We start from the raw sequence: 14,580 nt of genomic DNA, 5'->3' as shown, positions 1-14,580 counted from the left end.
CGAGTTTTTTTCAAGGGGACAGAATTTTTTACGAATTATCACGATTTTCGATTTAGCGGGGTACGAATTATCGGGATTCGACTGTATATTAACAGGAACGAAATCTTGTCAGTCATGTCCAATGTGTGGAGCAAAACCAACTCAAATTCTTGAAATAAATGATTTTTATTCCAAAATATTTTATATGAAGCCAAATACGGATCAATATGGAATAAGCCCCCTTCATGCGTAGATACGTTGCTTTGAATTTGTATTTAAATTGTCATATGGAATCGAGCTAATAAAGTGGCATGTCAAAGGTATAGACAAAGACAAACTGGCGGCACGAAAGCAGCAAATTCAAAATACGTTTTGGAAAGATATGGGACTTCATGTAGACAAGCCGAGGCAAAATGGTATGGGCAACAGTAATGACGGAAACACGGCGAGAATAGCATTCTCTAATTCAAAACAATTGTCTTCGATTTTAGGAGTAGACCACCATTTGACTCATCGCCTTCACATTATTTTGATGGCTATAAATTGTAATTATCCCATAAATTCTGAAAAATTAAAATTATTTTGTTTTGAAACTTTCACCACATATATGTCGAGCTATCCTTGGTACCCCATGTCTCCGACTGTACACAAAATTTTAGTACACGGATATAAAATCATACAAGGATCAATCGTTCCAGTTGGCTCTTTGGGAGAAGGTGCATCGGAAGCAAGGCATAAATTATTTAAAGCTGACAGAAAGCATCACGCAAGAAAATGTAGCCGCATTGACAATATTTCTGATGTGTTTCACAGGGCTATGGATTCGTCCGATCCTTTACTCTCTAATCTCCGCATTAGGATGAAGGCAATGGTCCGATTCAAAAAGCAACAAAATCCGAAATTACACATTGATCTTAATAGTATATATAACAAATTTCAAGTTTTTATCTTTAAAACTAGAGTTTATGCCAAAAAAAATAGACTTTTTTCCCATAGTGCATTCGTGATGTATTTCATCGTACATTTATGTGATATGGCCAAATTATATAAATTAGGTATTCATTCCTGCCTTTTAAGTTGGTTCGAGTCTTATCTGGCTGACCGACCTTGCCACGTTACTGTTGGAGACGCTATCTCAAGTCCATTTGTCACCTCCTCTGGTCTTCCACAAGGCAGCTCTCTTGGACCTCTTCTATTTATAATTTTCATTAATGACATCTCGTCATGCTTTCGTCATTCGCACTTTTTAATGTATGCGGATGACCTTAAAATCTATAAAGAGATTAGCTGCATTAGTGACAGTTACTTGTTACAGGAGGATATATCCAGAGTTTACACATGGTGCTCCCGCAATCTTCTTCCATTAAACTTATCTAAGTGTTTGTTTACCCGTTACAGTAGGCGGTCTCTTGAAATCTGTACGGGTTATTCCATCAATAATTATAATTTGGCAGCTAAAGAAGAGGTGTTAGACCTTGGTGTCTTATTCGACAGCAAATTTAAATTTTCGGGTCACTTAGACTACATTTTACCTAAAGCGTATGCTATGCTGGGCTTTGTTAAGAGGCACGTGAACCAGTTTAAAAGTCCATACTCGAGCCTCAGCGTCTATGCTGCATTCATTCGGTCGAGGCTGGAATATGCCTCAATCATTTGGAACCCGGAGTGTAAAGTTCGTTCCAATAGAATTGAGCGACTCCAGAAAAAATTTTTAAAATTTGCACTTCTGCCTCTAAGGTTTCAGGATCCTGTTCCTTCATACCAGAGCCGTTGCCTTCTTCTGAACGTTTGCACGTTGGAGGATCGGCGTAAACTGGCAGCGTTAACTTTTTTAAATAATTTAATCGTTAATAACATTGTTTGTCCTTTTTTGTTGGGACTCGTTAATTTTAATGTTCCTCAAAGGGATCTTCGTACCTTTGCCCCCTTTCGGGTCAAGTGTCATAGGGCCAATTATTTTTTAAATGAGCCGATAGAGCAGGCTCTTTCTTATTTTAATTCTTTGCCGCCTAGCCTCCGAACTGAGTGGGGCTCTGATAAGGGTGTGTTAAAACACAAGTTAATAAGGCATTTATTAAGTTTTTGTTAATTTTGTAGTTTTATTTATTAGGTGTAAGTTGTTATGTTATGTAGCCATGTAAGGATTTATCCGTTGGCGAAATAAATAAATAAATATATTTATACCCTTGCCGAGGGTATTAAAATTTTGGTCAAAAGTGTGCAACGCAGTGAAGGAGACATCTCCGACCCTATAAAGTATAAATATTCTTGATCAGGATCACCTCCTGAGTTGATATGAGCATGTCCGTCTGTCCCTTGGTCCGCCTGTCTGTCTGTTTCTACGTGAACTAGTCTCTCAGTTTTAAAGCTATCGACTTGAAACTTTGCACTCATACTTCTTTCCTTTGCACGCAGTATATAAGTCGGAACGACCGGGATCGGCCGACTATATCCTATAGCTGCCATATAACTGATTGATCGGAAATGGACAAACTTTCGAGTTTTTGAAGATAGAAAGCTGGAACTTAGTACAGATTATATCAGTCAGTATATATATCAGTATATATTGGTCAGTTAGTCCAACCTACCAAATTTTATAAGGATCGGCCGACTATATCATATAGCAGCCATATAACTGAACGTTCGGAATTATCCCAACTTTTGTGTTTTTGAAGATAGAAAGCTGTAACTTAGTACAGATTATATTTTTTCTGGTTTTAACTGCAAGGGTATATAAACTTCGGCTGCGCCCGAAGTTAGCTTTCCTTTCTTGTTTTTGGATATATTTATTTGATATATTTACTTAATATATATTTACCTTGGATTGCCATGTATTTCATCAGGCATATTGGAGACAACTATCTGTTGATGAGTCGCATCTGATGCGCAAGTTTGCGTCACATCAGTCTCACTCATTTTGCCCGTAACTTAATTGTTCACCAACACACATTGAATTTCCGCTAAATAGTTACTCAATAAAGAAAAAATCAATAGCCGTAATACGTATATTCCTTCGATTTAGCGATATTGTTAAAAACTATTAAGAATATCGCTTCGTTCAGTGCGAATCACAGGTCAACGCAATATCCCAACCTCGTTTCACACTTACTGAACGGCTGATGCGCAACGTGGGTAGTTTGCTATAGAGCAGTGGTCGGCACCCCAATACATTGATTTTACATTGATATGATTTTACCGCATTAGTGTTAATAACGTATGGCAGAAAGTAGGCTGTGAGCATGACGTTTCACACATTTATACTGTGTGTGTGTGGCAGAGCTCGGGCAGAGAAATTTCCTATGCCCCCGAGATAGGGCCGTGCCGACCCCTGCTATAGAGCAAACAGGAGAGAAAGAAAGGCATTCGAGAGAGAAGGGGAGAGACGGCGTGTCTCGGTGGCAGTGTTGCCAATTAAGGGGTTACGAGGGTCTGGCAACTTGAAAAAATCGTTTTTTTTTAATTTTTTTATTCGATTGTACAACTCATTAGGAATATTCTCTGAAAATTTCAAGTCGATCCGAGCAAAACTGTAGAAATGAGAGAAATTTAAAGCCCAGCGCGTCGAACGTGTCATAACCGGCAATTCGTGTCATAACCGAGAAAAAAGCGGATGCACAGACCAAAGAAGCGAGAATGAAGCTTCGGCAAAAGAGAAAAGACTTTTTGGACCGTGCAGCTGAAGCAGAACCCTCCCTTTATGGACCTGGAATCGATGATTCCATGTAAGTAAAAAAAAAATTGTTTATAAAATCTTAAAGCTTGCTCAACGGCATTCGACAAATACCAAAAATAGCAATTTGGAAGCTGAATGCCATCTACTTTTAAGTTTGTCTTCATGCCAAGACGTATTAACATTTTGGAAGGAAAAGGCACCTGCAATGCCCTTACTTTCGAAGCTGGCACAAAAAGTATTATGTATTCCTGCAACGAGCACTCCAAGTGAGCGAGTGTTTTCTATTGCTGGTCTTACAATTACGCAGAAACGGTCGCAGCTCAGTCCTCACAACGTAAATAAAGTAATTTTCATACATGACAATTACGACACTTGCAAAGAAAGTTTAACTTAAATTTACAAATTGAAGAGATAAAAATGAACTGAATTGAAAACTAAATTTTAATTATGTATATGAAAAAGTATTAGCTTGTAAATCAAAAGCGTTTTTACGCAAACTGAATGAAACTTATTCAAGTCAAGGAAAAAGACTAATAATTTTATTTTTATTTGTTACTTAATTTTAATTTATTTTTATTTCATTTACTTATTAATTTTAATAAAGGCGTTATAGACTAAAATAATACAAAAATACTAATTTTATTTAATTTGAAAAAATTCTGTACGCCGCCGGCCGCCGACAAATTTGACGGCTCTACTCTTATTGAAGTAAAAAAAGCTACATAAGACGAGGGCGTATCTGTTGTAACCGAATGGGTTCTTAAGAACTGCCGTCCTCTTAAAATTATTGACGACTCTGGCATTAAACAGTTTGCATCATTATACCCTTGCAGAGGGTATTATAAATTTGTCCAAAAGTGTGCAACGCAGGGAAGGAGACATCTCCGACCCTATAAAGTATATATATTATCAGGATCACCTCCTGAGTTGATACACTAACCATACAGCATATAGACAACCCATTTCATACAACGAAAATGGACGCAAAAATTTCTTGCGACCAGTGTTGCCAATTTAGCTATTTCCCCACTAGATCTGGCGGTTTTCAAAAGCAAAATGCGGGATACATTGCAAACTAGCGGCTAGCGGGAATTATAGCTATTTTCTAAGAAAAATTGGCGTGATTTTAGCTATTTAATGGCATCTGACACCTTCATGTATTTTTAAACTTTGCGATGCCAAACTTTAATATTTTGCAGTATTTTTCCAATTGAATAATAAAAAACCATCGATATACCAAAGAAGCATACATTTTCATCGTTTTTTTTACTATGTTAGCGAGGGTATCGAATTTTATACCATCACCAGCATGGTATTTCACAAAGTTTTAAGTGATCGAGAGTGAGAGTTGAAATGCCTAAGATATACAAACAAAAACCGCGTTTTGCCTGGATGCAAGATCCCATTTTTAAAGATTGGCTGACGTTAGATGCAGCTGACGAAGGGAAATGTTTTTGCAAATATTGCAAATCAAGCATTAATGCAAAACTTTCCGATTCACACGCTCACGCCAAAACGGCCAAGCAACGTCGTCTGCTTTTCCACAGACAAACAAAATACCGTTTGTCAAATCTGTCTGTGTGAAAACCTCCCAACAAGAGGCGGCATTGTCTTTATACATTGCCACTCATTCCTCCGTCAGCCCAATTGACCATTTGGGATTATTGTGCAGAACAAATTTTCAAGATGGTGCTGCTCTTAAGCTTCACAGGTCAAAGTGCACAAGCATTATAAAAAATATTTTGGCTCCAAACTTTAAAATTACTTTTTAAGTTACTTAGAAAGGACATCGGTGATGCCAAATACAGCTTGATGCTCGATGAGAGTACGGATATAAGCATTAGCAAGACACTTGGTAAGTTATAATGCTAATCATCTTAAAACACAATTAATCTAAATTACATTGTACACAGGTGTGGCAATAAACTATTTCAGTGCAACACGGAGTGTCATGGTATCCACTTTTTTATCCCTAGTTTCCCTCGAGGAGGGCGACTCCAAAACTATTGTAAAGAGCCTGTGCCAGGAACTAAGCGATAACCACTTAAATATTGCAAATTTGATTGGGATCAGAACGGACAACGCTAATGTAATGGTTGGTTCTAAACAAATGGAACTCAAAAAAATGGTTTCGTCCTTAATTTTAATTAAATGTGTGTGCCATTCTTTGCAATTGGCGGTCAAAACTGCCTGTAAGAATTTTTTACCCGAGGCCTTAGAGTTTCTTGTTTGTGAAACATTTAATTGGTTTTCCAAAAGCGCAAAAAGACAATCTGATTACAAAAAAGTGTATCAGCTTATTAATTCTGATGAGGTAAAACGACCTATATGTTTGTATCGTTCGACTTTAAAATAATTGTCTGTTGAGAACTAATTAACATGTGTTTATCTGTATTATGTGTAACGTGGTATTGTATTTTATGTTTATATATTTATTTTTTGTAAATCAATAACATGTATTTTTTGTTAGGATCCGCTCAAAATTCCTCGAGTTTGCGACACAAGGTGGCTATCAATTGAAGCAGCTGTTACCCGAATTCTCCAACAATGGATTGAGCTGAAACTTCACTTTAACATTGCTGCAACGAATGAAAAATGCTATAAGGCACAAACGTTGTACAAATTATTGAATGAAAACGCCAATCATTTGTATCTTCTGTTTTTGCAGCCAGTGTTAAGTCAAATGCAGCACATAAACAAAGTTTTTCAATCAAGCACGGCAGACTCCAGCAAATTGTTAAACGATATAGTATTTGCCATAAATTCACTTAAGAGCAAAATAATACCCTCTAATGTTGATGTTGACATTTTGAAAAACGATTTTGAACAATTTGTTAAGTACGATTGCTATCTAGGATATGCATTTGAGACTAAACTAAAGGAATATAAAAAAAATATCTCGGACGAAATTGAGAAACATATTCGTTCGAATTGTATTAAATTTATAATAGCACTTATTGGTGAGCTCAAGCAGAGGTATGGTTATAACGCAATTGTAATACTCTTTTCTTAAGTTTCCATTTTTTTTTTTTAGATTGCCGGACAATTTTGAAATACTCAAACAAATTGATTTGTTTTCCGTCCAAAAGACATTATGTGCCAAAAAGGCTGAAATTGTGCATATCCTCGAGCTGGACCCGGATAATATCGAAGAAATTCTATTTCAATATAAGAACGTCCACCTTATAAAATGGACTAATGTAACGGATACCACACGCTTTTTGGCCGAAGTGTCTAATTTTGTAGATGCAGCAGGAAACAAAAGATTTTTGGCACTGGCATCATTTGCGCTAAGCCTACTGTCGTTGCCTTGGTCAAATGCTGAGGTGGAAAGGGTATTTAGCCAAATGAATAATGTCAAGACAAAACTTCGAAATAGAATGGCCATTCAAACATTGAATGCCATTCTACACATAAGGTATTTTATTTGTTCAACTAATATTTTATAATATTAATAACATTAATTATATTGATTGTAGATACGGATTACGCCGAGCAAACAAATGCTGTCACGATTATCAAGGGCCAGCAGAATGCCTTAACAAGATTGGAACGAATGAGTCGTATAAGAATTCAGCTGCAGAAGAGGAAACGATTCACGAACTTGATAAGCTTACGAAAATACTAAATAACTAATAAAAATTTTGATTTTTAAATATAGTACTTCCTCGACGCCGGCGAGTCCGGATGGCCAACGCCGGGCAGGCAAACCAGGCCAACGTCGAGGGGAACGAAGAGGCAACGATGGTCAACTCCGATCAGTAAAAGTCGGAGCAGGCCAGCGCCGAGCAAGCCACCGCGAATTAAATAATCAAATAATCAATAATCAATAAAATTACCCCTAAATATTATATTATATGTAAATAAAATAAAAACAAGAAAGCAAAGCTAACTTCGGGCGGAGCCGAAGTTGATATACCCTTGCAGCTAAAACCGGATATATATCGCAAACATCGGATATAGTTGGCCGATCCTTATGGGAATAGGAATATATAATCCAATTTATTACAATACAAAATCTAAAAAAAGTCCCAAACTTCTAACTTCAAAAATACGAAAGTTGATATTTCTACCAAATACCATTTCCGATCGTTCAGTTATATGGCAGCTATGGGATATAGTCGGCCGATCCTAATGAAATTTGATAGGTTGGATCAACTGACTAAAAATAGAATCTGTATTAAATTCCAGCTTTCTATCTTCAAAAACACGAAAGTTGGGTCATTTCCGATCGTTCAGTTATATGGCAGCTATAGGATATAGTCGGCCGATCCTAATAAAATTTGGTAGGTTGGATCAACTGACCAAAAATAGAATCTGTATTAAATTCCAGCTTTCTAGCTTCAAAAACACGAAAGTTGGGTCATTTCCGATCGTTCAGTTATATGGCAGCTATAGGATATAGTCGGCCGATCCTTATGAAATTTGGCATGACATAATGTTTTGCCAAAAATAGCTCTCATGTCAAATTTGAACTCTCTAACTCTAAAAACATCAAAGTTATACCATTTTCGATCAATCAGTTATATGGCAGCTATAGGATATAGTCGGCCGATCCGGGCCGTTCCGACTTATATACTGCGTGCAAGGGAAAGAAGGGTGTGTGCAAAGTTTCAAGTCGATAGCTTTAAAACTGAGAGACTAGTTCGCGTAGAAACAGACAGACAGACGGACAGACGGACAGACGGACAGACGGACATGCTCATATCAACTCAGGAGGTGATCCTGATCAAGAATATATATACTTTATAGGGTCGGAGATGTCTCCTTCACTGCGTTGCACACTTTTGACCAAAATTATAATACCCTCTGCAAGGGTATAAAAATATAATTAAAATATTTATTTGTTTTTATTTTAAGGATGGTTTTTATACCCTTTCAGAGGGTATTATAATTTTGTCCAAAAGTGTAGACATACATCGAGGTGTGGTATGTGGATCGTTGGGCAGGAGACATGTTCAGGTTGCCCTAGTGCTTTCGGTTGTAGGCCCATATTACAGAGGATGCACGGTGCCATTATGCATTATGCACGGTGTACCACGATAAAGCTTATTTTTAGCCCATTCGAATGGTGCCAGTCCCATTAAAATCGCTCCCACAGATTTTGAGAAATCAAGTCCCGAAAATTTCGGACCCTGATTCGCAAATACTGGCCATTATCATTTTCCAGAGTTTTGATTTTAAGGTATTATGAATGTTAACCTTTTTTTACAAAGGATGCGCCATTATGCACGGTATACCACGAGAAAGCTAATTTTTTGCCCATTCGAATGGTACCAGTCCCATCGCTCTCACAGATTTTGAGAAATCAAGTCCCGAAATTTTCGGACCCTGATTCGGCAATACTTGCCATTATCATTTTCCTGAGTTTTGACGCTGCCCAACACGGCAGCCGCCATTATGAATGGTTACCTTTTTTACAGAGGATGCGCCATTATGCACGGTATACCACGAGAAAGCTAATTTTTAGCCCATTCGAGTGGTACGCGTCCCATTAAAATCGCTCCCACAGATTTTGAGGAATGGTAAGTAAATGTATTTGTTTGTATTTTATTGAATAATACACATAAAAAAATTTTTTTGTTGTGATTCGTGTGAAACCGTTACTCCGTCAACATTGCACGGTGGTACTGGTTTTATAAAGTTGCAACCAAATTTTTTTCTAAACAATAAAAATTTTTAATAATTTAACATATTTTAATTTTAAATTTTTTTTAACAAGAAAATTTGAGAGAATATTATTATTTATTTTAATAATCCCTAACTTTATTTATATTATATTATATTGATCGACCCTTACAGAAGGTATTATAATTTTGTCCAAAAGTGTGCAACGCATTGAAGGAGACGTCTCCGACCCTATAAAGTATATACATTCTTGATCAGGATCACCTCCTGAGTTGATATGAGCATGTCCGTCTGTCCCTTTGTCCGTCTGTCTGTCTGTTTCTACGCAAACTAGTCTCGCAGTTTTAAAGCTATCGATTTGAAACTTTGCACACACCCTTCTTTCCTTTGCACACAGTATATAAGTCAGAACGACCGGGATCGGCCGACTATATCCAATAGCTTCCATATAACTGAACGATCGGAAATGACCCAACTTTCGTGTTTTTGAAGATAGAAAGCTGGAATTTGGTACAGATTATATTTTTGGTCAGTTAATCCGACCTACGAAATTTCATTAGGATCGGCCGACTATATCCTATAGCTGCCATATAACTGAACGATCGGAAATGGTATTTGGTAGATATATCAACTTTGGTATTTTTGAAGATAGAAGTTTGGGACTTTTTTTAGATTTTTTATACCCTTGCAGAGGGTATTATAATTTTGTCCAAAAGTGTGCAACGCAGTGAAGGAGACATCTCCGACCCTATAAAGTATATATATTCTTGATCAGGATCACCTCCTGAGTTGATATGAGCATGTCCGTCTGTCCGTCTGTCTGTTTCTACGCGAACTAGTCTCTCAGTTTTAAAGCTATCGTCTTGAAACTTTGCACACACCCTTCTTTCCTTTGCACGCAGTATATAAGTCGGAACGGCCCGGATCGGCCGACTATATCCTATAGCTGCCATATAACTGATTGATCGGAAATGGTATAACTTTGACGTTTTTAAAGTTACAGAGTTCAAATTTGACATGAGTGCTATTTTTGGCAAAACATTACGACATGCCATATTTCATAAGGATCGGCCGACTATATCCTATAGCTGCCATATAACAGAACGATCGGAAATGGTATTTGGTAGAAATATCAACTTTCGTATTTTTGAAGATAGAAATTTGGGACTTTTTTTAGATTTTGTATTGTAATAAATTGGATTATATATTCCTATTCCCATAAGGATCGGCCAACTATATCCGTTGTGTGCGATATATATCCGGTTTTAACTGCAAGGGTATATTAACTTCGGCTCCGCCCGAAGTTAGCTTTCCTTTCTTGTTATTGTAATTAATTGGTTTTATTATGATAAATCATAATCATAAGGATCGGCCAACTATATCCGATGTTTGCGATATATATCCGGTTTTAACTGCAAGGGTATATAGACTTTGGCTCCGTCCGAAGTTAGCTTTCCTTTCTTGTTTATTATAATAAATTGGGTGATATTATCATATTCTCATAAAGATCGTCCAACTACATCCGATGTTTGCGATAAATATCCGGTTTTAACTGCAAGGGTATTTCAACATCGGCTCCGCCCGAAGTTAGCTTTCCTTCTTGTTATACCCTTGCAGAGGGTATTATAATTTTGGTCAAAAGTGTGCAACGCAGTGAAGGAGACATCTCCGACCCTATAAAGTATATATATTCTTGATCAGGATCACCTCCTGAGTTGATATGAGCATGTTCGTCTGTCCGTCTGTCTGTCTGTTTCTACGCGAACTAGTCTCTCAGTTTTAAAGCTATCATCTTGAAACTTTGCACACACCCTTCTTTCCTTTGCACGCAGTATATAAGTCGGAACGGCCCGGATCGGCCTACTATATCCTATAGCTGCCATATAACTGATTGATCGGAAATGGTATAACTTTGGTGTTTTTAGAGTTAGAGAGTTAAAATTTGACACAAGAGCTATTTTTGGCAAACCATTACGACATGCCAAATTTCATAAGGATCGGCCGACTATATCCTATAGCTGCCATATAACTGAACGATCGGAAATGACCAAACTTTCGTGTTTTTGAAGATAGAAAGCTGAAACTTAGTACAGATCAGTTTTTTTTTGATCAGTTGATCCAACCTACCAAATTTCATTAGGATCGGCCGACTATATAGCTTCCATATAACTGAACGATCGGAAATGGTTTTTGGTAGAAATACCAACTTAGGTATTGTTAAAGATAGAAGTTTGGGACTTGTTTTAAATTTTTTATTATAATAAATTGGGTTATATTATCATATTCTCATAAGGATCGGCCAACTATATCCGATGTTTGCGATATATATCCGGTTTTAACTGCAAGGGTACATCAACTTCGGCTCCGCCCGAAGTTAGCGTTCCTTTCTTGTTTACTCTTTAATTATTCTTATCATTATGTATGTATGTCACTCGACTTTTATATTATTTTATAAGATTTAAGCCAATTCAGAAGAGCTTTCGATCTAAGTTCTTCTGTATTATCTCTGTACTATTCTGTATTGGATATATCCGGTACTCGTAGAGTACAAGGGTGTATTTTATTCGTGTAAATGTATGTAACATAGAGCAGGAATCATTTCCGAGCCCATAAGGTATATATTGTCCGATTTTTGGAGGAGATATACCCATATATGTATATATAATTTCCCATACAAACGGGATACAATTTTGAACAAGATTTCTAAGACTATAAGAGATGGAACAATCAGATTTGGAGAATTTTTGAAGGATTTATACTTTTTATTTTCCTTCTCTCCTAAATTGCTTTAGTTGCTTTCTCCTATAAGTTAAAGTGTGTATAACAATGGTGCCCAAGCTCAGCCTACGGCAGATCAAACTCCAATACCAGTGCAAAAAATCACCAATACATTTACACCATTTTTTTTCCTGTGGATGCACTGAAAAATAAAATTATAGTAATATTTATAAGGGGTTTCAAATAAATATCATTATAATAAAAAATAAATTTTATTATAGCAATTAGAAATAGTATCTTTATATTTTAAACCAGCTTATTATTATACTATGCCAATTTATGCATAACTTTTTACTAGAGCTGGAAAAACATCGATGTTGGCCACAATCGATGTTGTCGAAGTTTTGGGATAAAAACATCGATTTTAATCGATTATCGAAAAAAATGAATATTTTTTTTGCCGTTTAAATTTATATTATTTAATTGAGATCATAAAGGAAACTGTTTTTGTTCAAAAATAACAACTTATTAACTATATTTGGTTTGAGAGAACTACGCTCACTAATGACTAGACCAGCTTTGCTGAAGATCCTCTCGGACGCCGTGGAGGATGCTGGAACGCAAAAGTATTGCTTTGCTAAGCTTTTTAAAGCTTCCATGGAATCTGGGCATGTCTATAAAAAATAACCATTAGATTTAAAAGGATATATTGTAAAATTTCAAACCTTGTAGAACTCTAGCGGCTCGACGTTCTCCGGAGAATTTGGGGCCTCCAAATACTGCCTTAGAGCTTTAATAGCGTCTGTCCTGGTCGACTTCGATTTAACAGCCACTTTTTGCTGTAGGAACGTACATTTTTTCTTTTCCGGTTCTGGATTTGGTGGTGTTGGAGGATCGTGCTGTGTTTTGGACAATGTGTTGAACAACTCATTTTCTAAAACCTTAGCAGCTTGGTCTGCATTTGATTGAGACAGAAAACCATCTTTTTTGAACCTTGAGTCCAGAATAGTTGCCACTCTTCTGTTCTTGCTTCATAATGGGCGAAACGCTCTGGCATACGAGCCGTTAGAAAATCGAAAATTGATTTCCCCTCTGTAGTTTTAATTTTTGGCTTATGACAGGAATATGACAGGAATTAATATCGATATTGAATCGTTATTTTCTTGCGAAATAGACCTTGTAGCGTGCTCAAAAGGCTCCAAAATGTTTGCAAAGTCTTCTAAAATAAAGATGTCCTCTGCTGAGAACGGCTGTGGGGCTTTTGGTGTGATCAGAAGCACTGTTGAAATGTGGTCATTTGTGGCTAATATGCGCTGCACCATGTAAAGAGCAGAGTTCCAGCGGGTGGGAACCTCTTGGACTAAGCTATATGCTTTTTTAGAACCTCGGGCCTGCTTTAACTTTTCAAAAGCAATCGTGCTGCTTTTAAAAAAAGACACTATACGTTTACATTTTGATATGGACGGAATCACCATTGGGAGCTTTAGCACTTCCTGGACCAGCAGATTAATAGTATGTGCGAAGCATGGCAAGTGCCTTAACTCCAAATTTCTACAGGCCTTTACCATGCTCGAGTCATTATCAGTGACAATAGTTGTCACTTTTCTAAGTAAATCCCACTCGGCTAATACGATTTTTAAAGAAGCCGCTATTGTATCGGCTGAATGGCTTGTTGGAGTTATCAACTTATCCGTTGATAAAACTGCCGATTGGAGATCAAATTTGGATGAAATAAAGTGAACAGTCAGTGTTATATACCCTTCATTGGCTTTTGACGTCCAGCAATCCGTTGTAATGCCAACGTGCTCCACTTGATTTAAAACGTCTTGGAGTTTGATTCTTAAGGCCTCGTATTCGCTTTTAAGGGTAACGTTACGAATATGCGTTTTGGTTGGCAGCTTATACATCGTATTCAAGGTTTTTACCAGGTCTATAAAACCTGGATCCGATACTATACTAAATGGTTGCACATCTTTGGCTATCATTTTTAAAACAGCTTTGTCGATTGCAGTCTTCCGCGCAGAGCCATTTTCATATTGCTTCGTTTTGTTTAGGAATTTGTCCATACATGGCGACAGCGAACTGGGATTGTTTTGCACACTGTCTAAATGATGAGCAGTATTTAAGTGCTGCATTAAATTACTAGTATTTCCCGAAGTCTTATAGACTTTACCACATTTCAAACAAGACGCTGTTTGATTTGACCCTTTTTTGAAAAATTGCCATACCTTTGATATTTCCTTTTTTGTCCATATGCGGAGCGCTCCGAACTAGAAGAGTTAACGGACTCCCAAATTTATACCGCAAAGGTGTGTTTCCGGAGCGCTCCGAAAATGGAGCGAAAAAGGAGTCCCAATGTAGCACCTCTTCGGAGCGTTTGCGGAGCCCTCCGAAGCAAAGAATAAAAAGGGCTCCTAAAGTCGCATCGTCTCGGAGCGTTTTCGGTGCTTTTCTTTGCTGCTCTTCTATTTTGCATCTGTTTCTCGTGCAATCTTCCGTGCGTTTTGTTTTCTTTTCTTTTTGTGCGTTTTGTTCTTCTTTTATGCAAGTTAGTCAGTGCAAATTTTCGATTCCACGTGGAA

At 37.2% G+C, this 14,580-nt stretch overlaps 1 protein-coding gene and 1 long non-coding RNA gene across 2 annotated transcripts; one reads left to right on the top strand and one right to left on the bottom strand.

Moving 5' to 3' along the window:
* Nucleotides 1-3,268: 3,268 nt before the first annotated feature.
* LOC138925586 (uncharacterized) lies at nucleotides 3,269-4,174 on the top strand. Its single transcript, XR_011441825.1, has 3 exons — nucleotides 3,269-3,406; nucleotides 3,469-3,701; nucleotides 3,773-4,174. It is a non-coding gene; the product is annotated as an uncharacterized lncRNA (long non-coding RNA).
* Nucleotides 4,175-12,477: 8,303 nt separating this feature from the next.
* On the bottom strand, nucleotides 12,478-13,320 carry LOC138927774 (E3 SUMO-protein ligase ZBED1-like). Its single transcript, XM_070283087.1, has 3 exons — nucleotides 13,175-13,320; nucleotides 12,724-13,027; nucleotides 12,478-12,672 (listed from the first exon to the last, which is right to left on the bottom strand). The coding sequence occupies exons 1-3, from the start codon at nucleotides 13,318-13,320 to the stop codon at nucleotides 12,478-12,480; spliced, it is 645 nt and encodes a 214-aa protein (XP_070139188.1).
* Between the last annotated feature and the right edge of the window lie 1,260 nt (nucleotides 13,321-14,580).

This window comes from Drosophila bipectinata, chromosome XR (genome assembly GCF_030179905.1).
Source record: "Drosophila bipectinata strain 14024-0381.07 chromosome XR, DbipHiC1v2, whole genome shotgun sequence".
In the NCBI taxonomy this organism is placed as follows: domain Eukaryota; kingdom Metazoa; phylum Arthropoda; class Insecta; order Diptera; family Drosophilidae; genus Drosophila; species Drosophila bipectinata.
The sequence above is the reverse complement of the archived record's forward strand: the minus strand, read 5'-3'. Positions and strand labels throughout refer to the sequence as shown.

Coding starts and splice junctions, on each gene's coding strand:
- LOC138927774 (XM_070283087.1), bottom strand. CDS start 13,320: ATGGTGCAGCGCATATTAGCCACAAATGACCACATTTCAACAGTGCTT. Junction 13,028..13,174: donor CCTTTTGAGCACGCTACAAG/GTCTATTTCGCA, acceptor CCCATTATGAAG/CAAGAACAGAAGAGTGGCAA. Junction 12,673..12,723: donor AGCCGCTAGAGTTCTACAAG/GTTTGAAATTTT, acceptor TATTTTTTATAG/ACATGCCCAGATTCCATGGA.